Source organism: Prinia subflava, chromosome 19, assembly GCF_021018805.1.
Source record: "Prinia subflava isolate CZ2003 ecotype Zambia chromosome 19, Cam_Psub_1.2, whole genome shotgun sequence".
In the NCBI taxonomy this organism is placed as follows: domain Eukaryota; kingdom Metazoa; phylum Chordata; class Aves; order Passeriformes; family Cisticolidae; genus Prinia; species Prinia subflava.
This window is the reverse complement of record NC_086265.1, coordinates 1,839,985-1,864,527: the sequence shown is the minus strand read 5'-3', so window position 1 is coordinate 1,864,527 and position 24,543 is coordinate 1,839,985. Positions and strand designations below refer to the sequence as shown.

Genomic DNA, 24,543 nt, shown 5'->3' with positions numbered 1-24,543 from the left:
TAAAAATGTACTGGAGGGAACCACCCTGTGTTTGCTGGGAGAGGGACTGGATAATCTAATAGGGCTTTATCCATCTCTAATGTCTCTGAAAAAAAGAAGGGAAAATTGGGCCCCATCCATGACATTTGTCATGTGCTAGCTATTCTGATGTCTTAATGCTGCAGAAATCAAATTGGAGTGAGGCTACCTATCTGCTTCCCAATCAGGATCTAGGCCCAAGTGCTGCTTTTTATGGCCATGCAGCGTGAAGATCTGCTGATGTCAGTGATGTCACGGGCCAGGCCAGTTCTTCCATCCTTATCCCCACGTTATCTGGGGAGATAGTCCCTCTGTGGCTACCTCACTCTCCTTGTGACTTAAATAATCACTCACTTCACGGACCTGGGGATGCACCAGCAGGACCTGCCTGTGGCTGAAAGCATTCACAGGGCTAAGGCACCTTCCCAAAAGGTTACCCTTATCTGCTCCTGGTGTCATGGTATCAGCAGCAACGCTGCCAAGGTCACGTCTAGATTGGTATCTTGGCCATGGTGATGGTAAGGGTTGACTCAGTCACCTGCCCCCAGGCACCTCGTGTGCCCTGGAATCTGCTCTGCCCTTGAACAAAGGGTTAAGGGTCCCGCTAGCTCTAGTGCCAAACCTGCCAGCCCCACAGGAGACCCCCACGGGGATCTTGGACCCCTCTGGCACTCCAGATGGATTTATACGGCTCTGCTCAGGTGCCACCAGAAGTCACTCCCACCCAAGTCCTTTTCCTCCCACAGCTTTACCTGTAGGAAGAGCCTTGGGCAGGCTCTGCAAAGCAGGAGCCCCACCCAGCTCCTGGCTGGGTGTCACCAGTGCCACCTCGGCTGCCACCTCCAGAGGGGACAGAGACACAGACCCCACATGGCTCTTGCACAGAGCTCAGCCTGCAGGGGCATCCCCATGTTACTGACACACAGCCAGGTTTTCCACAGTCACTCCATTCCCTTTTTTAAGCATCTTGGATTTGTTTTGTTTAAAGATACCGTGGCCTTGGCATGGGGATGGACAAACACCAACTGCCATTAAACAGCACGTTCTGAAAAGCTACACAGAGCACAACCACAACCCCTCACAGCCTGCTAGCAATACCTCCATGTGAGGAGGGGGGAAAAGCAGCATTTGGGGGGCTCAGAGAAGGGGCTGCAGCTCCTTGCTCAGCCTGAGAGACGACGCTTCCACGCGCTGCTCCAGCTCTTACCTGGCTCTTCCCGCGCCGCCGGTAATTCCTTCTTACGAGGTTCTTGTAATTCTCATTCTTCTTGGTCAGGTAGTAATAGAGGACACAGTCAGCCACTGTCTGCAATGACAAGGACAGGTCAGGGGACAGAAGGTCCTGTCCTCATGTGCTGTTGGGGCACAGACTTCCAGGAGCAGCGTTCAGGACCGGTCATCACCAGGTCTCCTGCTGCTCCTGAAGACCCACAGCCCTACAGCTTTCCCACACCTCCCTCCCTAAGGCTCCCAGTGCAGCTGGAAGAAGGGGACAATGCACGGTGTCCTGGTAAAAAGGCTCAGCCCTTCCAAGGACAGAGCAGGGCGGTCCCGCAGGCGTGCGGAGATGGAGTTGGGGTGCTGAGCAGAGATCACCCCGTGCTGGAGGCAAAGCAGGGCTGACCCCAGATGACCGTGGCAAGCAGAGGCAGGCGAAGGAGCCGCCTGTCAGCCTCTGTTGCAGTCACACGAGGCACAACCTGCCACCCGGCTGTCAGCTGGTGTTACTTCCAGCCCCTCAGCTCGCTGGCTGCAGCGCGGCTCCGCTGCGGCCAAACTGAGATCCCGGCACTCAGACTCTGCCATCCCAACTCCAGGGCTCAGCTCCACAGGCACCATCACAGACTGGACACGTTAGGAAAACAGGGAGTCACGGCCAGGCTGTATCCTGCTCCTGAGTAGCACAAAATGTGCCACTGCTGGGAGAAGTCCTCTGCTGAACAGGGTGGGCACCCGAACACCTGCCTTGGGTTACACCTTCACATACAGGATCAGTGGCTTCAGGATGAAAAATTATCCCACAGATCCATCATGCCACAAGTCCTCAGGAGCCTGGGCAGCTGTGTGTGCCCGGGGGTGCCCGGGGGCTGTGCTCACCCCATCCCTCTGCAAGGGAGTGGAACCATTTGCAAAAACAGATTGCAACTTTTAAAGTGTTAATTGGATCTCTTTCTAATTTAGCCCTGATTATACACACACACACGCGAACACAAAAACTTACAGTCATCTGTTCCAAGGGCTAAGATCACTATTTTTTTATAATGCAATTTAAAAATCTATTAATTCATTACATTGAGCCATACTTTGCATCTCTCTCCAACAGGATAATGGATGTGTTCTGTATCATAATTACAGCCTGATTTACAAACGAGTACAAATAAAATTAGAAGACATTTTACAGCTTGGAACACAGACTGGATTGTGAGCATCATCCAAGTCCCACCACTTTCGGTTTTATCGAGTGCGAACGGATGAGGAGCCTGGGATCTTACAGCAACAGCAGCAGCATGAGGTGGCTGCTGGCCTTCCTTGCTGCTTTGGACAGGAAGGTCAAGGTCTTATAAATTATTTCCCCAGCCTGAGTTATGAGGAATCAGAGAATAATTTAGGCTGGAAGTGACCTCTGCAGGCCACCCCCTGAGAGCAGAGTGGTTCCCCCAGAGTGGGCGAACACTGTGTGTGTGAAACTCTGCATGAAGTGGGCAGAGGATGCAAATAACTCAAAGGCCCAGAGAAGCAGCAGCTTTCAAATGCTTCCTGCTCAGGAGAGCATTCAAGTGATGGACATAGCTGTGTTTCCAGGCTGGGTCTGTCCAGGATCTGCCCACATGGCCTGTCCCATGGAAGGTACCTGGCATTACTCAGAATGGGACAAGAGACTCATTCCTCCCCCAGGTCTTTTTCTCAAATCTTTCTTCCATCAGCCCAATTAACAGCAAAAACAAAAAGTCCAAGCAGCACAACCCACATGGACTAGGAAAGGTCAGGCAATTCCTGTGAGCAATTATTCCTGGACACCAAGGGGGGGTGTGTGTGCTTCCAGGACACCCACCCAACCTGCTGGATGAAACAGGACTCAGCCCACCCTCAAAAACCTCTCTCTCCCTGAGCAAAGAGACCCCTCCGCTTTGTGCCGGGCAGCTGGGTGCCCACCCCCTGTGTGACAGCCTGGCTGGTGCAAAATGCCTGCGGGAGATGCTGGGAAGCAGCTCCCCAGGCAGCTCCCGGGGCGGCTGAGCCGCCCACGCGCCAGCCTGGCTGCGTTCACACCTCCCTGCTCCCCCAGCTGACTCAGCCCCCGTCTCTGCACCGTGCCCGGGGCTTGGAGCCACCACCACCCACAGGTGCCCAGCACCTGTGACAGCTCCAGCACCGACAGCCAAGGGATGGAGGGAGAGGCAGCACAGTTCAGGTTACAGGCAGGCAGGCTGGCTTACCTTCCTGTCCAGAAAGGAGGCGATCAGGCCGAAGTTCTTCGGATGCTGCATGAACCTGCAGAGCGAGAGGGAGAGGGTTACTGTGGGTGCTGGCTCTGACCCCCTCACAGCCATGCCCTGTGTGCCTGGAGCAGCAAGGCCAGCTCCCAGAGGGACTCTGAGCTTTGAGAAAATATTGGTCTGCTGCTCAGCTTCCCAGAAAGACAGGAACTTTAAATTTAGCCCAGTGGGGCTGGGCTGGTTGGGAGCTTGGATGTGCAAATGTTCATCACGGGGTGGGGGAGTGAAAGGAGCTGGCAGTGCCAGAGAACTGCTCATCACCCTGCTCGGTCCCATGGCCACCCAGGCTTGTACCAAGAGCAGGACAGGGCAGGCACACCTGGCCAAGGCCTCAGGATCTGGCAAGGAAAGGGGAGGAATTGCCATCATGGCCATGGGCAGCCCTGGCGCTGAGCAGGACCCCAAGTCCTGCTGGGCTGTTGGGAGCAGCTGCAAAGGACAGGAAGGGAAACCCAAACCCCGGGAGGAAGCACAGAGCTGCCACATTGCTGAGTTGCTCAAGAGATCCCCAGTGGCACAGCAGCTCTGCTGAACGCTGCCTCATGCCCAGCAAGTGGAGGAGCTGTCAGCAAGCTCATCCCTGGCTCTGGCAGCCCGGGAGGGTACCCTGCCTGCTCAGGGCAAGCTGTCCCCACTAGCAGAGATGCCTCCTCCAACAAATCCCTGTGCCTAGCTGGTGTGGAAGCATTGAGGGCCAGCAAGCCCTTGGCAGGAGGTGCAGCACAGTTAACCAGTGCGTTGCCAGAGCATGGAGAGCCTGGGGAGTGGTGACTTTGTGCCAGGAGAGGTGGCCACCAGCAGGGGCTGTGCTTGGGGGGCTGAGCAGGCAGAGTGAGCCACGTTCAGCACGTGCACCTCTGCCAGCTCCCAGGAGCTGACAGCTCTGTGCCCTGGGGAAATGGATGGGAGGCAAAAGCTGGGAGAGCTGCGGTGTGGGTGTAACATGGGCAGGGTATGGTGAGGAGCTCCACGTCTCCAGCCCTGCCAATGATTCCCCTGGGGCAACTGGCTGAGCTCCCTCCTCCTTTTGCTGCTCTGTCCCCATGCTAAACTTGGAGTCAAGACACTGAGCTGAACTCAGTGAGGGCCTGACAAAGTCCAGCCACGGCAGCAAGACATGGGTGCTGTCACCCACCTTGATGCCATTCCTGAAGCAGAACTCCCATATGGTTTGGGTGGCACTGCAAGATCCCTGTCACCAAAACTGGTCACCAGAACAAAAAAGAAACCAGAAATGCTAGGGGGGACAAAAAAAAAGGAAGAAAGCAAACCAGACAGGCTGCTCAGACAACCCGAGATGAGGGCACAGAGCCAGAGCTGGCTCCTCACTCTGCACACAGCACAAATCCAGGGCTGACCACAGGACGGGGTTTTCAAGGCCGTGTTATCAATGGTACTAACACACTGTCGGGGCAATGAAGATAACAAACCCCTCTTTTTCATGGGCCAGGCCATCTCCCCATAATGAGAGATGGATGCTGCATTCTCACCCTGCCCAGCACAACACAGCCTCGATGCCTGAGCAGCACCCTGCTCCTTCACCAGCAAACCACAGCTTCCCTGGGAGCAGGCCAGCAATGGCCTCTCAACAGAGACCTGAAATCCTGCCCAGAAGCAAATCAAATCAGGTTCTTCCTCGTGGTTATGTTCTGACAGCTAAAATAGTTCAGACCTGGTGCTTGTCAGCCTTGCAGTGCCTGTCTGTTTACTCCAGGAGCCCCCGCCAACTGGGCTGAACAAAAGGTTGAACCAGGTTTTCCTGGTCTCAGGAGGAGGCCAGCTCTGGGTCAGGATCGCAGATGACACAACTCCAGTTCACCTTAAAAACCCAGGCCAGAAGCTGCAGCACAGCAGGCAGCTCAGCCACCGGCACGCCAGGCTGGGGGAGAGCTGGGGCAGGGCTCCCTGCACCCTCCTCACAGCTCCTGAATCCCAATCTCTCAAAATGAGCTTAGTGAGAGCCCTGAAACCCGGCTGGATTTCTGCCTGGAGCTCTGCATCACCCACGGTGATGACACAGAATCCACCGTGCACTGCAGGATGCACACACTGGGTGTGGATTCTTGCAGCCCCATTAGCCAGGCACAACCCTGCCATTAAAGACCGACTAATTAGCCTTTGCGTCATTTGTGGCAAGCCTCACTGGTTGGAGTGGCACATTTTAAGGCTAATTAGCAATGAGGATTCTCCTCTATCAAAGGCTTGGAGCCGGTTTGCTTGTTTTGTTCTTTTTCGGTCCATCTTGGCAATTAATTATTTCAGCTGCAAACAGGAATCCTGACGAGCAGGGGGAGGAGGAGGGATCCTGGACACGGAGAGGTTTCCAGCACGGCTGGCCACAGCCTGCTGGTAATCCATGGAGCACCCCCTGATTGTCCAGAGGCCACGCTAAGCAGTGCTGCTGCTCAGGACAAAGTGCACCCATGTACCTCCACGTCCCTCAGGTCCACCAGCAGAGCTCATCCCGCTGGAAGCTGAACTCCAGCTCTGTTTTCACAGACACCCACAGCACACTGGGGGCACCAAGGATACTCCAGGCCCCCCTGGAGTATCACAAACACACCTGGGGCCCTGCTGGGCTATGGGATACAGGGGAGTCTGGATGTGAGACCAGGCTGAGCACCCACACCTTGGCTGACAGCGCAGTGGTACCCAAGGGAGGAATCAGTGACTCCCCAAGTGATCTCACTTGATGGAGCCAAGCTGCTCTCAAGCACTGCTTGCAAACAGGAGAAAGCTCCACAGCCAGAGTCTGCACGTGTGTGATGTGGGAACGCATCCATGGAAACAGCAGCCGGTGGCAAATCCTGCAGATAGCAGGACAGAGCACTGAGGAACAGGCACCAGCTGGAAGCTGCAGCCTGAGGGGGTCTACATACAGGGCTTGGATGTTGAGAGCCCCAAAAATCCCCTGGACACACAGCCCAAAGGACAGCATGATAATCCAGAAAGGAAAAGTGTATGGAGTGTTGGGTTTCCCTGGCATTGCCTTTACACTGGCTGATACAACAGGGAATGCACAAGCAACTTCCCCATCTCACCCTGCCACGAGCAGCTGCTCTCCACAGCCCAGCACAGGGCCAGGAGCAGCCCAACCACACAGCAAGGCCCGAAGTTCCTGTGCAGAAGCATCGCCCTGTGCCCAGGGGTAGCACAGCAGCTCATGGGGGATGAGGCAAGCACTTGGGGAATTCATCCTGAGCATGCTGGAGCTGCAGCTGCAGCCCTGCACGGCTGCTGCCCACCCTCCCCAAGGGCTGCACACACAGAGCTGAGGCTGCACTCACTTTTCCCGGAAGGTCTCCTTCTCCTGCTCGCTCCACATGTTCATCACCTGCCGGTCCTTGTAGACCTTCATGGGGTCATCCATGAGGCCGTTCATGTTGATGAATTTGATGCGCTGCTGGTCGGCATCGTAGAGCATGGGCGGGATGACGGCGAGCTGGCGCATCTGCTTCTCCAGGTTCTTTGGGGAGAGCACAGGGAACAGCTGGTCAGCACCACGGGCCCGCAGGGACCGCAGGGGACAGATGTTCGAGAGGGAAAGGACGGGCAGAGGAACGGGAGAATTCAAAAGCAAGCGCTAGACAGCTTTATTGCCGGAGTAATTGTGAATTAAATGCTGAAAGAGGCTATCGCTGTCAGCCAGGAAACAATTAATCTTTCATTTTGGAATAAAAGGCTTCGAGATCCTGTGTGGAAATGTCTGACTTAAGCGAAACAGCTCCTGACCATGATGAGACACAAGTCTAAGCAGCGGTAGCACAGGGAATGCTGACCCCCTCCCAGCCTCCAAAAGCCACATGGAGGTTCAGCCCCCCACCCCAAGTGTGAGGGAAGTGGGGCAGCTTTGCAAAGCTTCCTGAAAGGGTGGGCAGAGGCAGACATCATGTCTCCCTTCCACAGGAATCCTGAATTGCTCCAGGAAGTTTCAAATGTCACTGAAATGAGGCTGTCATTCCTTACTGCAACACCCTGGGACATGATCTGATGCCTTTACTCCATCCTATGGAGCACAAAGTTCATCCAAAGCCCCAGCTGCACACCAGGACAGGACAGACTGGGCACACTGGTTTCCTTAAGTATTTGCAACAGAGAGGCCAATGTGATGCCTCATTTGTGCTGTCTTCTGCTCAAATGCCAGGACTGCCCCTTTGGCTGAGCTGCTGGTGATGCCCTGGCACAGGTTCACCCTGTGGGGATGAAGGGATGCTCTGGCCACCTCCCTTCAACTGCACCATCAGTCTGAGTCCTCCCTGTCACCTGGGATGTCGTTGCTCAAACTCCAACCCCTGACCCAGGGAGGCCAGGTCCCAAGTGCTCCTGTTTTAATTTACAGACAGATGCTGGTTCCTGGGAGAACAGTGATGGCCAACCCTTCCAAGAAGCTGCTGACTCCAGCCTGCCCAGTGCTGCTCTGCTTCCCTGCTGTGCCTGATCAGACCCAACCTCCTCCTCCTCCTCCTGAAACACGTCTCTGCACAGATATGGACATTTCAGCACACGTGATGGCCTTCCCCATCCTCACTGGGACACCTCCTGTTTAGAAACTGGCTGCTCCAGGTGTCTCCTCATGGTGGGAGGTGAGGAACAGCTGGAGCATCAACCTGGGTAACTGCAGACTGCCCTGGTTACAGGAGCAGCCCCTGTGCAGAGCTGAGGATGCTGGTGGGAGCCCTGCCTGCAGCTGAGGAGGGCACAGGGCCCAGTGCTGCCACTACCCCCCACCAGCCAGACCCTCCTCCTCTCCAGCAACACGCTGGGGTGGAGAGCTGGCCCTGCTGCCAGAGATGCTCCCCAGCTCTCACATCCCTGCTCCTTCCAATGCTATGGAAGAGCTGGAAGCTCTTAAGGGCCCCTCTGAGACAAGCAAAGCAGATCTGGGGCTCAGCAGGCGGCTGCCAGGGTGGAGTTTAGCAGCACGCTGTGCAGGGGGATGGATCAGCTAACGCTGCACTTGGCCAGCACCTCTGCAGGGCTGTGAAACTTCCCTTTGCTTCCAAGATCCGTGCCCTCCACATTGTCACCTTGACTGGCTAAGAGCAAAGTGCCTGAGATCCCAGAGAGGGATCAGCCGTGCACACAGGCTGCAAACATCCCAGCTATTGCTGGGCCATGGCTGCTGTCCCCTCCCAAACACGATCCATTCACTGCAGCTCGCCTCCGTGCCAAGAGAGTGGAACCCTTGTGAAACCAGATCCAAACGAAGCCGAGGTCACGGGGATGTTTCAAGATGAATGGAGCACTCCCAGAAGATGTGGGCCAACTGGCTCACGTACAAACCATTCATTCCATAGGATTCCCCTGTGTCAAGCCACACAGCCCATTCAAAACAAAATGAAACAGAAAATGCCCTCCACCCAGCAGTCTGGGCGCTGGCCCCCTTCCCCCTTCCCTTTCCTTTCCCTTTCCACCTTCACTTCCAGTATAAACCACAGCCAGGAGGTGTTTGTGAGGTGCTACCCAGGATGAGCAGCACCCTGGGGTTTCAGGTCCCTAAGAGACTGCCAAATGCTGATAAACCCAACCTAATGCCACCAGCTCTGTGTTTTGCTCTGGCAGAACCACTGCACAGCTCCATTATATCTCTCACACAGCTGGGAAGATGCTGATGCATATTAAATAAAAACCTGACTTTCAGGACAACCCCTGACTTGTCCAGAAAGTGTGTTTGGCATCACAGCAACCTCCCCAACCTCAGAAGGACCTAAACTTAGTGGGATTTGGCATTTTCACTGTGAACTTCACTTCAGCCCTGTCTTGGCTTCCTCAGAGAAGACAGAGCGAGGGGTGAAGAGGAGGAGAGAGGAGAAGCTGGCCTCACCTCTTGTTCCGAGAGCCCGTCGATGATTTCGGACACCTCGTGCTCGCTGCGTGCGGCTGACATGGAGAGCCCGCCACTGCCCCTCTGTCCTACCCTGCTGGGAAAGGGCAGTGACACTCTCAGGCACTGATGCTCCATTTCATAAGCAGCAAAGCACATTCAAGACCATTCTGACCTCCAGAACAGCCATATCCCAACGTTCCAGCCAGGCCACTCCCTCCCACACTGGGGGAATGGTGCCCGTGTTTAGGGTTCGCAGGTCAAAAGCCTCAAACCACTTTCCTTACCTGTGTCAACTTCTTGGATTGCTGGAACACGAGGACATTTCATGCCCAAACACACTGTCCCCCCCCATTTTCTCCTGTTCACCCCACCACAGCAATGGCACAAGGGTGTTTGTGTTAGCACCGAGCCATTAGCACTGTGCCACCACATCTGCTTTGCAAATTCTGTGGCAAGTTTTAAATCAGATCCATCCATTGACATCTTTCCCTTACAGTAACAGCCACACGTCACAAGGAAATACAACTTTTCTTATCAAGCAGGTAAAAAATTAAAACATTTCTCGGTACCGTTTCTCCCTTTCTCTTTCAGACAAAATAAAGCCATCAGTTAGGAAGTTTGGACCCACCCAGTTGTTAGTGGGGCACAATGATGGGATGCTTGCAGAAGGGTTTAGGTTTTCTGCATATCAGGTGACCCCAGGCAAGATGCCAGGGCTGAAATGGGAAGGACAGGGAGTTTTCAGCAAAAAGGGTGGAGACCATGAAGTCGTGTCTCCTCCTGGCAGAAAACAACATGACCTCAATTGCACTTCCAATGAGGAGAAGAAAACAGACAGGGGGTGGGAGAGGCAGGGGACATCCCTTCCAGTGAGACATTTTGCTCCCTTCACATTGTCTGTGGTCATTCCAATAACCTCTGCAGATGTTTCTGCTCCCATCAATGCACATGCATGTATTAAATCATCAACAGGACCAAATGAACCTGCAAGTTTTGCACATCTTAGTCTGGGCACACCAGTAAGGCAGGAATTAGTGCTGTCCCAGCCAGCTGGCCAGCACAAGGGAGCTACCCCCGGCTCTGATGTGGCCACTGAGAGATCAGCAGGGGAGGTGAGACAGGCAGTCACATTCCTGACATTTTTGCTCCTTTTGGCTCTGTGTTGAGCCACCCTGGGGAAAAAGCAGCACGACTCATGTCTGCTGGCTTCTGCCTTTGGCTAGAGAGGGAGAAAAGGGACCGAGAGCCACCCCAGCCCGCTCCTCCCGCAGCCAAATCCCACACCCACTCCCCAAGAAAAAAGAAAGGCTGTCTGATACCAGCTCAGCCCCTTCCTACCGCTTCTCCTCTAACCTCTGCATGCGCTCTTGCAGCTCGCGTTGCTTCCGGATCTCCGGGAATTGCTTCTCATAGTATTCCCGCACTTTGCTCTCTTTGGCACGGCGCCGCGGGTTATTTTCGATGCGCTCCACTTTTTTTTCCCAGGCCTCCATCAGCTGGTCATAGCGCTGGCAAAACTTCTGTTCCTGAAAGGGCAGAGGCAGAGAGGGAGCTCAGAGCCGTGCCTGGGAAGGGCAACTCCTCCAGGCCTGGCCCTTGATGGCTGCTCAGGCTGAGCATGAGTCATGTTGCTTAAAGAAATACAATTTATTAGGACATGGACATGCTCCAGGGCCTTGGACCAGCCCGAGGGTGAATTCTCAAAACAGGCCATCAGGTACCCCCAGGCTCTTTCCTTCCAGACCCAACATGTTTGGGGGAAACAGGACTCTTACCCAGCGTGGCTTGGCGCACCCCTCACATCTGCTTGAGCATCCTCTGACCCACCAGGTGCTTGGTTCAGCAGCCAAAGGCCCTGTGCTGGGGAGGGAGCCCCTGCTCCACACCCCAGGACAGGGCACAGTGCCTGCCTGAGGCCACTGAGCAAGGAGGGACCGAAACACGGCCTTGGGAGGAGGCACAGGGGGCAGGAGAGCTGGTCCCCACCGTGTGTGCAGGGCTGTAATTTTGGAGCCATCAGCTCACTGTGCTGGGGAGAGTTTGCCATGGTGCCCAAGGCCAGGCACCTCTTCCTACCCACACACACAGCTGCAGCATCCACAGCTCCATGCTGGAAGGGGTGATGGGGCTGTGGGGCAGCTCCACGTAGGGGCCTGGCTCCCCAAAATCAAGAGCCAGGCACCCAGCCACTCCCTCCACAGCCACACACCCAGCTCCTTCACCATCCTAGAAAGCAAAAGTTCTCTTCCTGCTGCTGCTCTTCCTTTTTGGCCCATGTGACAGGACAAGCACATCCCCACTGACAGCCAACCCAGGCCCTGCCAAAACAGGGCACTGCAAAGGGTTTCCACACCATGTCCCCCCGGGTGACATCCTCATGGCACCCAGCCACCCACCAGGGCCAGCACTGCACTTCTGACTGGTATTTATGGCACAAGCCTGGTGACACTGAAATAAGATTTGCAACACAAATAAGTCTCCTCCCATTACACCCCAAATCTGCTCTCCCTCCTCCAGCCACACTCTTGCTGGAGGAGAACACACACAGGGAAGGTCCATGGTGGGAAGACGCCTGTCTGGTCCCCAAGAGCCACAACAGCAGCAGCAGTGATGGTGCCCAGCCGCAGCTGGGGGACCAGAAGGGTTTTAGGGTTTCAGTTTGTGTCACACAAATGCCTTCCAAGCCCCAAATCAGGAAGTGAAAGCAGATGTTGCTCCAATGGCAAACCCCAGGTCACTCCTGACCCTGACACCGCTTTCCAGAATGGGTGGCTCAGCACCAGCACACTCAGCACCACAACAGAGACACAGGGAATCCAGATTTCAAAGAAATAAACTCAGCTCTTGCCACCACCACCCATGATCAGAAGTCTGAGGCTGCAGGATTTCCCAGATGCACTTTTTGTTCTCGTCCCGTTTGCTCTTGGCCACAAAGAAGAATTGAGAGAGGTAAATAAACCCCAAAGCAATGGAAATACACAGCAATCTGCAGCCCATGTCACACCAATCCTGGCATATGGGTTTGGTTTGCCCATCCTGGAACTGGCAATAATCCAAGAACAGCAACACATCTTTGATCTCACTGGCCTTTGGAGGCACCTCAGCAATAATGTGAAGCACACAGAGCACCTCAGGCCCTAGAGCTGAGCCAGATTAACACCTTCCCCTGCAAATAAATCAAATCCCACTTCCATGCCTGCAGCCAGAGACTGTCCTGCCCTGCATGGATGCACAGGAGGTGCTTGGGTTTCATCAGGAGCTGAAGGAAACAGCCACACGATAAAAACAAGGAAGGAGAACAGAAATTCAAATGCCCTGAAACCCACATGGGGTATCTCACACTTTGGGCGAGGAGCTACAGGTAACACCAACAGCCTGAGGCAGCTTGGCAAAATCACAGCTGCTGCTTTTCCACCTCTCCCAAAGCAATGCCATCAGCCCCCTGAAAACGAGAGCTCCCACCCTGCCAGCAAATCTGCTACATCCTCCTGCTTTCAGAGCATCACATTTGGGAAGAAGCTAAAAATACCCCATGAAGTTTATGAAGCTGGTGCCCGGTGCTGCCAGCCTGCGGCATGGCCGGGAGAGAGCCCAGCACGAGGGCTCGGTGTGGTGAGAAGCCTTGAGGCTTTGAAAGGTTTGTCATTCCCTGTGGGAATGCGCCAGTGCTGAGCCCTGCATTGCCACCACCCCGGCAGAGCCACCTGGCACAGCCCTGGCTGCTTCACAGCCAGCAGGGCCGCTCTTTTACCTCCTTTTCTTCCACTCCTTGGACCAACTCGACAAAAGCTTTATCCAGAATTCCTCTTTTAAGGGACTGGCGTTTGAAGATGGAAAAGGCAACATCAATGTCACGCTGCTGATTCCCCAGCAGCTCACACCGTGGCAGCAGGGCAGAGCACCAAAGCTTCCCCCTTGCACAGCTCTGCCCTCCAGAGCACGGCTTCATAAGGGACTGCCTGAGCATCTCCTTAACTCCCCACCATGCAAACTTCAAACCCCGCTGTGGCTGGGCTATGGCATCCCCATGCAGTGCTTTTGCTCCAGCTGGGACACACTCTCCCTGCAATCTCCTGCATCCTTCAAAAGCCAAGATTACAGGCACCTCACAGCACTGCGATCTCCTCAGATTATCACAGCTCCACCACCAGGAGAAGCCCCTGCTTAGGCACTTCAGGAACAGAAGCATTTATTCCTTCTCCAGGCTTCCTCCGAGCAGCCCTAACGTGTCCATTCCTGAGGAACCACCTGTGCTGTTTCAGCACGGCTGCCCCCTGTGCTGCCCTGCCCTCAGCAGCCCCTCAGCCTCTCCCTCCCAGCAGTGAGTGAGGACGAGCCAAACCGGACCTGACACGCCGCTCTAAAAATGGACGGGTAGTAACGCCGCCGTAGCAGCTGAAGGCAGCTCGTGGGCTGTGCCAAGCCCCAGCCCTCTCACAGCTCCAGGGAACGCAGCAGCTCTCTGGAGGGGAGCAGAAGAGCCAAGGTGACAGGAGGAACCAGTCCAATCCCTGTGCGAGCCCCGTGGTTTTCTTCCCTTGGCTGATGGAGGCAAACCTCTCACAGCTAGAACAGCTCCCTTCACCATTCCCTCTCTGCATCATCACCCCGATGGCAATTAAATGTCTTCTGCTGTGCTGACCTCGGTGGAGACAGGAGGAAGCCCTGTGGATCCTCTGGGGCTGGACCCCGTGGCGACCGAGCTCTGACCCTGCTCCAGCCAGCCCCAGGCAGCAACAATACCCCAGAAAGTAAAAGAGCCAGAAAGAAACGCTGGCATGTGGATGGGCTTTGCTAAAAATAGGGTCTGCTACAAAATAGGCAGAAAAATAGCTAAGCATACCCATTTTGCAAACAGAATCAGCAAATGTATTCACTTTGCAAATTCAGCAACCGTATGTTGCCTATTTTGTAGAATAGGCAAAATGCTTCCCTAAACTGAAAAATCCCCTTTCAAGGACACTGAATAAACTGGCTGGCAGAAATTCACCTATTTTGCATGACAGGCGACTTCACTGCAAGTTGTATTTTAGGAACTGTGCTCTTGCAGCCTAATTAAACCTTTTCCCCCAGCTCCTTGATATTCACACAGAGCAACTCACTCCAGGTTTAGCACAGTAACCAACCATTTCCACCAGAAAGCAGTGCCCAGGCACTTCCCTCCTGCTTCCAACAAAACCACACGATGCTTTGCAGTCTCTTTTTTGAGGAAGGGAATACTGATCCACTTCTCACCATGCAGAAATCCTGAGCTGCAGGAGGGGAGGTGCCCAGAGCAGCACCCGAGTGCTGTGCCACATCCTGATGGAGCTGTAAGCCCTACAGCCCCTTGCCCTGGGAGAAGCTTTATCGTGGACATGTCTAAATGAACACAAATGGGAGACACAACCATTCCTCAGGAATGCAAGGTCTGTGGCTTTTGGAATACTGGTAGAAAACAGCGGCAAAAAACAAAGCATGAGAAAGGAAAAGAGTTATTCAAAATAAATTAGAAAATAATGTGGTATCTGCCTCAGAAATGTATGTATTGGAAGTTACTTTTAAAGGTGCAGTTTTCAAATCACTTCCCAGGGTTATTTTGAATTTTTCCAACAATTCTTCACAGTTTTGGCATTTCTGTCCAATACCAGCCCTAAAGACACTGAGCAAACCTGCACCATTGCCAATGCGAGACACCAACACAGCCTCTTGAGCCTGCCCCAGGACAGAGACAATGAGTCAGGAGACAGTATTTACATTTTCCTCATGAAACGTGAAGCCCTGTGAGCTGAATTGCCCACCAATATCCCACCAAGACACTGCAAAATCCACCTTCCTGGTGGGAGCCATTGGTTGTTCTGGCATTTCCTCTTCTGTGCTGGCTTTGCCTTCCAGCTCCTGCCGGGAACGACTGCAACTGTCAGCACCAAAAATGCACAAATTCCGTGAAACCCACTTGAACTTTCTCCTCTAGTAACTGCAGACTTTGCAACAAACGTCTCTGAAGCCTCATAACCAGCCCTGCCTTGCCCCTTACCCAACCAAGACCTGCCTCCTTAAAGGTCACCAAAACTCTCCCACAGGCAACACTGCCTAGAAACAAACCGGCGCGGAGCTCGAATTTTGTTTTTAAACCACAGATTCCTAGAACACTGCTCTGTGGTCAGCTGGAGGGAGGCAGAGCAGCCTTCAGACCATCTCCTGGAAGCAGAGTCAGCTTGTTTCACACCTCTCTTTGGGCTCAGTTACTCACAAACCAGACATTTCTGCTGTGAATAGGCTTTCTGAGATCAATGATGGGCTCTGCTGTGATTAAGCCAGCCCCACGTGTTTGCTCTGTGGGAGGCACTTTCAGAGGGAGGTGCTGCCTGCAGCAGGCTGGGGACCTCTCCTTCACATGTTATTTTAAGCAGGAGAGATTCCACAGTAATACAACAGGCAAAGTACAGGGTACCAGCACCTCTCTGCTGGAAATCATCCTTTTCTTTCTCACATAATAAATTACGCTGTTTTATACATATATAATAAGGTCTAAGGGAATCACTTACCCACTGTTTGCGTGCATGATTTCTCCTCTTAAAGTATAAAATTAACTTTTTCCGCATTGCCTGGTTTCTGTAAAGAGAGAGAAAAAAAAGATGAGATCTGATTAACGAGGCGGCTAAAATACACAGCCTGGCTTTCCCTGCTCCCCAAAGAGTGTGCAGCACAGTTTCCACCTTAACTTGGAATTGCATCAACTTGAGAACAGCAAATGCTCTTATCTCAGAGCTCGAGCCAGCTTAGAGAAAGACCAATAAACCCTCTGAGACCAGGAACTTCACCCACATCTGTTGGTAAACCAGGACTAAAGTTGAGAACTAAATTAATAAAGTCCCACTGCAAACCCTCCCCATGTTTTCAGTACCGCACGTGGGCAGACGCTCAGCTCTGCATCCACCAAGGGGTCAGGCTGTTGCTTCATTCATTTCACGCTGTTCTGCAGAGCTCCAGTGGGTGCCCAAGAGCTGGGGGGCTCAGGCCAAGCCCTGCATGGCAGAAGTGGCACCCCCAGGCAGAGACCACCAGGGACAGCCCAGTACCCAGGCCAGCAGTGATGGGATGTTGGCACACACATGTTCACCCCTAGGCTCTGAGGGCCTGATAAGGAGGCAGGATCACAGCAGGGCTTGCAGCACTTATCTCCTGACCTCTCGCTTCCTTGGAGCCGTGCCCAACAAAGCTGCAAGCAACCAGCCAGGAGAGTTCAGCCACTTGCAGAATCAGGACCTCAAGAGGGAACCCGGCCACTGCAACCCCAACCACCCCGGCGTCTGCCCAGACACCCCCTCACTTTCTTCTTCTTTCTACTTTCTAAAGGCAGCGTGAAATAACTGCTCAAAGAGAAGCAGCACAAGAGCAGAACAGAGCTGAAACGGCTGCAGGAGCTCCCAGAGCCTGCATGAGCCCCAGAGCTGAGCTCCTGTGGTTGTTCCTGTTGCTAATATTCACAGCAATAAAATCTCTAGGTAAAAGGTAGAGACCAGGGGCAAAGGAGTTTCCTTAAGTCTTTTATCCCGATTAAAGGCAGAGCTGCAGCGTGTAATTACTGATCAGGAGCTTAGCAGTCTCATGTAGGCATGTTCTGTGGGATTTAGCTGAATGAAGAGACACCCTTGCTGCTTCCTCATTCCCCTCCTGTGTGGATAGCAGGAAGGGAAAAACCACCCTGCTCCCCCTGTAAATCCCTCAGCATAACCAGCAGCTAATGGGATTGTTTGGGAAGGGGCAGAGGGCCCAGCTCACTTAGAGAACTGGGGGCAGTCTGGCTCAGTTTAGGAATGGAGAACATTGCACAAAGCATCAACATTTTTCCCTTTTTAAACTCTCTTCTTGCAACACCACAGAACCATGCATGGGCACTCACAGGAATGACAGCGATGCCGCAGCAAGCGCTGCCCTGGGACTCACAGGTCCCTCCAGCACTTGCTTGGCAGCCCCAGCTCCTCACACGGCCCTGCATCCCTCCACATCACACACAGGGAGCTCCCCTCGGTGCCCCCAGCACTCTGTGGTGCCTCAGTGGGCAGCACACCCTCCTGCAGCACCCCTGTCAGCCACATTTCCTCCAACACCTCAGCTCCTCGCGAGGGTCACTGTGCCCAACAATCATATTCCAGTCATTTGTTCCTTCCTAATTCCAATGGAAGCTCTAACACAAGGAAACCTTCGGGGTAGTGCTAATGATGAACATGTGTGGGATGGTCCCCAGCAAGGGGTCATGGACTGTCCCTTGGGGTCAGCCCAGCTAACTCAACCCCTGCCCTCCCCATGTCAGCCTGGGTGACATCCAGGAGCAACGTGGGGCTTTGACACGCTGCTGCTGGATGTGCTGCACAAGTTCTTAGAGAACAGGAGAGCAAATGAAGGAAATCAGCAGCTCTTACACAGCTGATGGGTTGCCTTGAGCTGTGCATCATTGCTGACCTTGAAAGTGCAATACAGGCAAAGGCTTAATGGCTCTGCAGCTGCAAAAATCAGGAATGCCTTGAAAGCCGGTGTATGTTTACCACCACCAAGGCTGAAGTAATCAAAGAGTGAAAGGATTAAAACAACAACAAACCCCCTCATGCCCCGAATGTTTTTGCCACTTTATCTTTTTGTTTTGTTTTGTTTTTGCATAAGGTCAACCTTTCAAAGGTTGATACAATCTTGGTAAATATAAATAGGCTTCGCAGTTTATCTTGCTACATGTACTGCTGTTACTTAGAAACCGTTCGCAGCGAGGTTAATTCGGGCCACGTGTCTCCCGAGCACACGCTGTGCACAGGGGAAGCTGAGGGATGTCTGCTGGGAGCCGGGCAGGGAAACAACCACTGTGGAGTGGCACACGGCAAAGGCTGCTCCTGCAAGGTGCCAGCCTTCCTCCCTTCTCCTCCTCCCCTGCCTGAGTCCTGCGGTTTTCTGGCGCGCAAGGGAAGCGTCAGGGATGGAGAGCTGAAGTACAGAGGGGTGAAGAAACCAGGCAGCTCCCAGGCAGGAGGAACGGGCGCTCCTTAGATAAAGCAACAGTGACTCTTGTGGGCAGATTAAAGTATTGCTGGGCTGGCATGTCGCACCACGCCGGGTGGGGAGGACCTGCGAGCCCTGCCTTATCCTCGGCAGTGTCCCCAAGGACTGGGCAGGCTGGGATGGACACAGAGCCCCCCCAGTTCTGGTGAGCTGGTGTTTGGAGGCTGCCGGGTGGCACATCCCCATCCTTGTGGTCAACAATTCAGCTACTGGACAGAGCCCATCTCCATTCCTGACTTCCCTGTGCTCAGAACTCATCCTTCTCCCCCTGCCCTGACTGGTGAGCACCACAGAGGAGCACAGTTCTCAAGCCAGTCTCCAAATCACCGAGTGAAACCCATCTCCAACTCCGAGCAAAGCAAAGTGAGCCCTGTGGGAGCAGCTGCCTCCACCTCCACTTTGCTTTTGTTTTATGTCTTTCACAATGGAGGCAGTCAAGGAGAGAACCTGTAACTGTGACTGTTGAGTTGCTTGGCCCAGGTCCACAGGCACGGCTTGGCCGGGATCCCTCCGGAGGCTGTTGGGAGGATGCGTGCGTGGTGATGCCGTGTGCACCCATGGGTGCAGGCTGCCAAAGCCCTGGGACCAGGCTCCCAAAGGACACAAAAGGCTGATGCACGGCTGCACACCTGGCCAAGCCTGTGGAGACCTTCAACCGGTGCAAGACGAGATGAAAGGAAGTTTGCTGTTTGAGCAAAACTGATCAGGGGTATTTAATTACACAGGAACGTCTTTCATCAGCCAGAGCAAACAAAGTAGGGACCAAATAGCAAAGAGCGAGGGGAAGGAGGCAGCGAGCAGCTGGCAAAGCCATTGTACAGCAAGATGGATCACACAGGCACGGGCAGGAAACTGAGGAAGCTCCTGAAACTCCGGCCAAACAAAGCGCAGGGAGATGAGAGATCTGCAGACCAGCAGACCTGAGGGGCACAGCGAGACTGCTCTGAGGTGAAAGCAGCCCAGAGGCACTGGAGACCAGAACAGCTCTGTCCTCCCCCTGCTGCACCTGCTCCTGTGCATGGCTGGTGCCAGGATCCCAAGCTGCAGCTCAGGGCAGTCACGCATTCCCTGCAGCGAGGGCAGGGAGAGCTCACCCTGTGCACAGGTCACTGCACTCATTCCCTGGCTTGCTCTGGAATGGCTGGAGCACACAGCTCCAGCTGCTAACACACTGTCACCTACTAACCCCAAGGCAGGGCACGCTTCTGGAAAGCCAGCTGTTCAGAGCAGTTCCCTGCAATATTTAGAAACACTTTCTGGGGAAGAAAAGCAAAGCAGATCTTCAGTTATTTACCCCAGAGCCCTTGAGCACTGGGATGGACTCAGCCCCCAGCACCATCAGTGCCTCTGAGGGTGCAGTGGCAGAGGTTTGTAACTCTGGGTGTGCTTCAGGCAGGCTGTTGGTGCCCAGAAGCACCTCTGCCTTCCCCTGAAGCCCAAGCTGACAACACAAGCCCAAGTGTTGCAAGATAATCCCCCCCAAACCAGTATTGGCTTTTTACTGGCAAGAGGAAGAAGCAGAAGGTAGCAGTGTGTGTCTCCATCATTTAGTAATTCATCACTAGGTAATCTGCTGCCTTGGTGCATGCCAAGAGAGAATAAAAGAGATGAGAAACCTTGAATGGGATGAGCAGGGAGCTGCTAGGTGAATTTCTAATGAGGAAAACGTCTACAAGCACTAATAAAAAAACCTGAAAGAGAATGCATTAGTAATGACAGGGTTTGAAAGAACATTTGTGTTACATGTCAGGCTTCAACTATGAATTTAGAGGCAATCCAGTGCTACTAAATCCCCTAAACAGCAAGTAATGAAAAGATGACTTAAATTTTCCAATGTGATAAGTGATTTGGAAAGCCACACTTCAAGATTTTCAGAAGACAGCTGTTCTTCTCTTTTGGGGGGGCACTTAAAAAACAAAAAGAGATTCAGAAGCCCTGAAACCTCTCTGAAAATCCTGACTTCAGACTTTGATTCTGCAGAGGCAGATTTCCTGCCCTCTCCCCAAGAAGCTCTCAGCTGCAGACAGCAACCCAGATGTGCAAATATTAACAGTTCACTCAGCTCTGCTGCTGCTGGATCTGGGCACGTGAGAAAACCCAAATCACGCCAAGCTCTCCATCTGTTTTAACTGTACATTCAGAGAGGTTCTCCAACACCTCTCTAAGCATCTTGAGGGGATGCAGCCTTGTTTCACCCCAACACTCCTGAATTTCAGTGTAAAGCAAGGAGAAGAAGTTCTTGAAGGGGAGGCTTAAAGCAAACCCTGTGAACAACACCTTGCATGCACTTACCCTGAGCCATTCACTTTGCTTTTGTCTGCTTTTTCAAGGCTCAGGGAAGCTCACATTTGGCTTTCAAATACAAGTCTCACAGAATATGACTGCGAAGATGACTGCTTTGGGGAGGGGGAGGAGAGTCCTGCCGGGCTGTTTTTCATGGCTGACCGAGCAGGAATCTCCCGCCGTAGAGACGAAGGCCCCCTTGGAGAATATCTCTTCAGACAGACAGCAGGTAATTGATCCTGCTCATGTGAACAACATCTTGTCATTTTTCAAACACTTGGAGGAAAGAAGGTTAATATCTTTGGAGCTGGAGCCTGGGGAATACGCGCAGTCACTACAGCGGCAGGGTGGGAAGGGCAGCTCTCATCCTTGTACAACCAGCTGGCAAAGCATTGAAATAAAGACCTTGACCAGAGGCACTGGTGCTTCACTGGTGCACCAGCACACCCTGCATTCGTTGTATTTCATCAAAATGTAGAAAAAAGGGTCTTTGCAGCCTCCTCAACTGATGCAGAATCACTCGAGTGGTTTCCAGCTGTGCTCAGGGCTGTGATGCATCTTGAAGGAAGTTTTCAGTCTGTTGCAAAGCCAAAAAATTCTCACCTTGAAAAACAGCAAGGGCCAAGCCAGCCACAGGGGCAAAGCTCACCCCGTTCCTATGAAATGAGGGCACTAAATGCCATCTTGCCCTCCTCCTTCTTGAGCGAGTGGCAGAGCCCTTCCCTCCAACAATGCAGATATTTCAAACAGAAAGGACACGGTCCCATCAAAGGTAGGTCAAATCTTTGGAACAAACCACTCAAGGGTGCCTTGGATCCCGCAGCAGATGTAGCATACAAAATTAACCATGTTTGCTGGAAGCCTGCACTCTCAGGTGAACCAAAGGGACCGCGCAGACGAGGAACCGAGCACAGCCAGGCAGCTAAATAGGACTTAAAAGCTTTTGAAGCTGCAAACACTGGAATGAACTGGGGCATGAAATTAATTTTAACTGTACTGAATAGGAGACAGGCCATAAAACTCCATGAATATAAGAGACCGGTAACATTTTAGTAAGAGTAGAAATTCTCCTAGTAACTCCCCAGTCAGCTCTATTAGCATACGTGACTCATCCCAGCTGAAAAGCAAAGCAAACAAGAAGGGAGAATTAAATGAGTGTTGCAAGGCAGAGAGTATAGCTGAGGAGAAATCGAGGAATCCTGGCTTTCTGATATTCAAATGCCTTCCCACTGACACTTGCAAACATTCAACTGAGAATAAAAAAAAAATCACGCTAAGAAGGGTTTAAAAACAACAACAAAAAAAGCCATAAAAGGTATTTGTGACAATAACCAGCCTGGCCATCTTGTGCCCATGAGGCTCCAAAACAGCTTCACATGGGGGCAGTTTCAATTTGGCACAACACAGCCAGGATGCAGGGAGGATTTGTGGACAGAATCACAACCCAGATGATTTCCCAGCAAACTGCCAAAAGGTTTTTTCATCATGGCAAAATCTGCATAGGGTGAAGCTGTTCTGGAGAATCTGCATTCAATTACACCTTGGCAAAATATAACCTGTGGTGTCCTGGCAGCTGTCCTGATGCTCTAATGCATCTGGCTGGTGCCTCCCAGCACCCTGAGGATTTACTCCATCTTCCATGGAAAGAGATACCTCCAGGCTATGGAGCAGAAGCTGCTCTTCTGGAGCAGAAAGGCACAAACATATTAAGAACAAGGAAAAGACAAAAAATATCTTCAAATTCAGCTGGTGGAAAAGTTGTAGATCAGATGTGAACATCCAAGCGTAACTCAGTCAAAACAGAGAAGTCTAATATCTTTTGCTCTTGGTCAAAGGACTCTGAATCATTTATTTGGAAGAATCACCAAAATCTTGACTTCCTGCCTCCCAGGCATCAAAATGTCCTTTAATGTGCAGCACAGATGGAGAGACTGGAGAAAAGACACACCAATTTCTCTGCCTGTCCACCAACAAGTAGCAAAGTGCAGACCAGACCCAAGGACCCCCAAGACAGATCCACAGCCAAAACCAGCCAACATCTGGAGCCCAGATTGCTCAGGGGCCTTTCACTGACCTAGATCTGTAACTGTGCTTGGCTGGCATCAATAACCAGCTGAAGGCAGCTAATTGCCAGGTTTCTGGAAGGAGGAGACGGAGGCTTTTCATTAAAATGTGTGGTTTCCTTCCCGTATTTTTGCAGCATTAATCACAGCGAACATTAACCCCAAGCCTGCCTGTTCCAGCCTCTCCTTGGTCACTGCTCCAGCCACAGGGGGACTGTCACTGTCTGGGTGGGGATAACCCTGCAGGTGCCCACTGAGGCAGGGGTGGAGGGGAACCTCTCCTCTGCTGGCTGGTTTGATGGGGCTTCACCTCTTACCAACAGTTTTACTCCTGACCCGTGCAGTCATTTCTCTCTTGTTTGCACCCGTCCTTCAGGCAGCAACTCAGGACAGGAAATTGTTTAAATCACAGGAAAATGTGATCACAAACCCACAAATATTGGCAGGGGAATGGAAAGTGGGTGAAGTATCTGAATCTACTTTTAACTCGTTCCTTCAAGGACACCGCTAGCGATCAGCTTGGAATTGCCACCTTCAGCACCTGCACTGGGATGGCTCTGGGGCTCTTCATGGCAAGAGAGGGTCCCTGAGAGCTGGTGACCTCCACAGCCCATCAGAGCCAGGGTGAGACACAACCAGCAATGCAGAGAGCACAAACCTGGGCCACACAAGGGGGTTTAGCAATCACCAGCCCCCTGAACCAGCAGGGACCCCCTGAGCCCTGCGGGATGGGCTGGGGGAGATGCTGGCTTTGAATGTTTTGCAGGGAATGCATTGCTGGGATGACACAGGAAGCTTTGGGTGGAGCAGGAACGCAGCAGGGCCTGGCAGTGAGCAGAGGGGTCACATCACCAACCCCTCCTCCCTGCAGCCCCTGGGGACACAGAGCCCCTAAACATTGCCACCTCCTACCATGCTCCCCTAGAGCAAAGGTGCGGGAGATCTTCCCTTATAAACCCCCGGGATCAATTAACATACCACTGAAAAGCAAGAGATTATTAACTTGTGTTAATAGATTATTAAAGATGATTATCACCAGCTGACCGAGCTGGTACCAAAATAGACACGCTGCAGGCAGCTCAGAGCAATCATCAGTTCATTCAAGGCAGATAAAAAGTTTCAGATCTGGTTTGACTATTTGAATTTCCAACAATAATCACAATTATCGCTATTCTCATTATCTGTTATAGTTCTTCTATGTTCAGGAAGTCGCTGTGGTTATTAAACACATGCTGATGATTAAATCATGTATTGAGGTGATAAGTCAAATTAGATGATTGCTAAGTCTCAGTAAGTATCTTTGAAATAACCAGTTGTTATTAGACATTCAAGAGGTCCTTCATGAAAATCTAATTGTAATTGCAACTTTTCATTTTACCTCATCTTTCTCGCATGCAAACACACACACACACAGGCAGCTGATTTCATATTTCAGTACGAGTGAAACACAGAAGAAAGCACTTAAGGTAAGTGTTGTCTGGGAAAACATCAAGGACCCACATCCACCCCACCCCGAGAAAAAACCAAACAGCACCTTCAGCATCCACCTTAAGCTGCAGCTCCTGCTGCTGAGCCCCTGGAGCTGCTCTGTGCTTCAGCAGCTCCAGCAGGATGCTCACAATTCCTCGGCAGCTTTAATTGGGGTCTGGGAGCAAGCTGGCACCCCTCCTGCTCCGGTCTACTGCCCAACCTGACATTTAAAACAGCTTTATCGCCACGTACTTACATTTTAATGTTTTCATGGTACTGCCTGGTGTCTGAAGGCTGGTTGTATAACGGCTGAAACAAATAAGAGAAAGGAAGGCATAAATGGCCCGGTTGACAT

General features: G+C 52.5%; 1 protein-coding gene across 11 annotated transcripts in view; it reads right to left on the bottom strand.

Annotated features, from left to right (window-relative positions):
* NCOR2 (nuclear receptor corepressor 2) overlaps nucleotides 1-24,543 on the bottom strand; it is a 226,047-nt gene that overhangs the window by 70,184 nt on the left and 131,320 nt on the right. For 5 of the 11 annotated variants that reach the window (XM_063416136.1, XM_063416131.1, XM_063416140.1 and 2 more), the window contains exons 8-14: nucleotides 24,445-24,497; nucleotides 15,870-15,936; nucleotides 10,681-10,868; nucleotides 9,340-9,436; nucleotides 6,803-6,981; nucleotides 3,456-3,510; nucleotides 1,226-1,324 (exon numbers count right to left, since the gene is read on the bottom strand). In XM_063416136.1, coding sequence (XP_063272206.1) covers nucleotides 1,226-1,324; nucleotides 3,456-3,510; nucleotides 6,803-6,981; nucleotides 9,340-9,436; nucleotides 10,681-10,868; nucleotides 15,870-15,936; nucleotides 24,445-24,497 — 738 coding nt within the window. The remainder of the gene's footprint in view (nucleotides 1-1,225; nucleotides 1,325-3,455; nucleotides 3,511-6,802; nucleotides 6,982-9,339; nucleotides 9,437-10,680; nucleotides 10,869-15,869; nucleotides 15,937-24,444; nucleotides 24,498-24,543) is intronic. The other 6 variants (XM_063416138.1, XM_063416145.1, XM_063416139.1 and 3 more) reach the window with 3 other exon arrangements.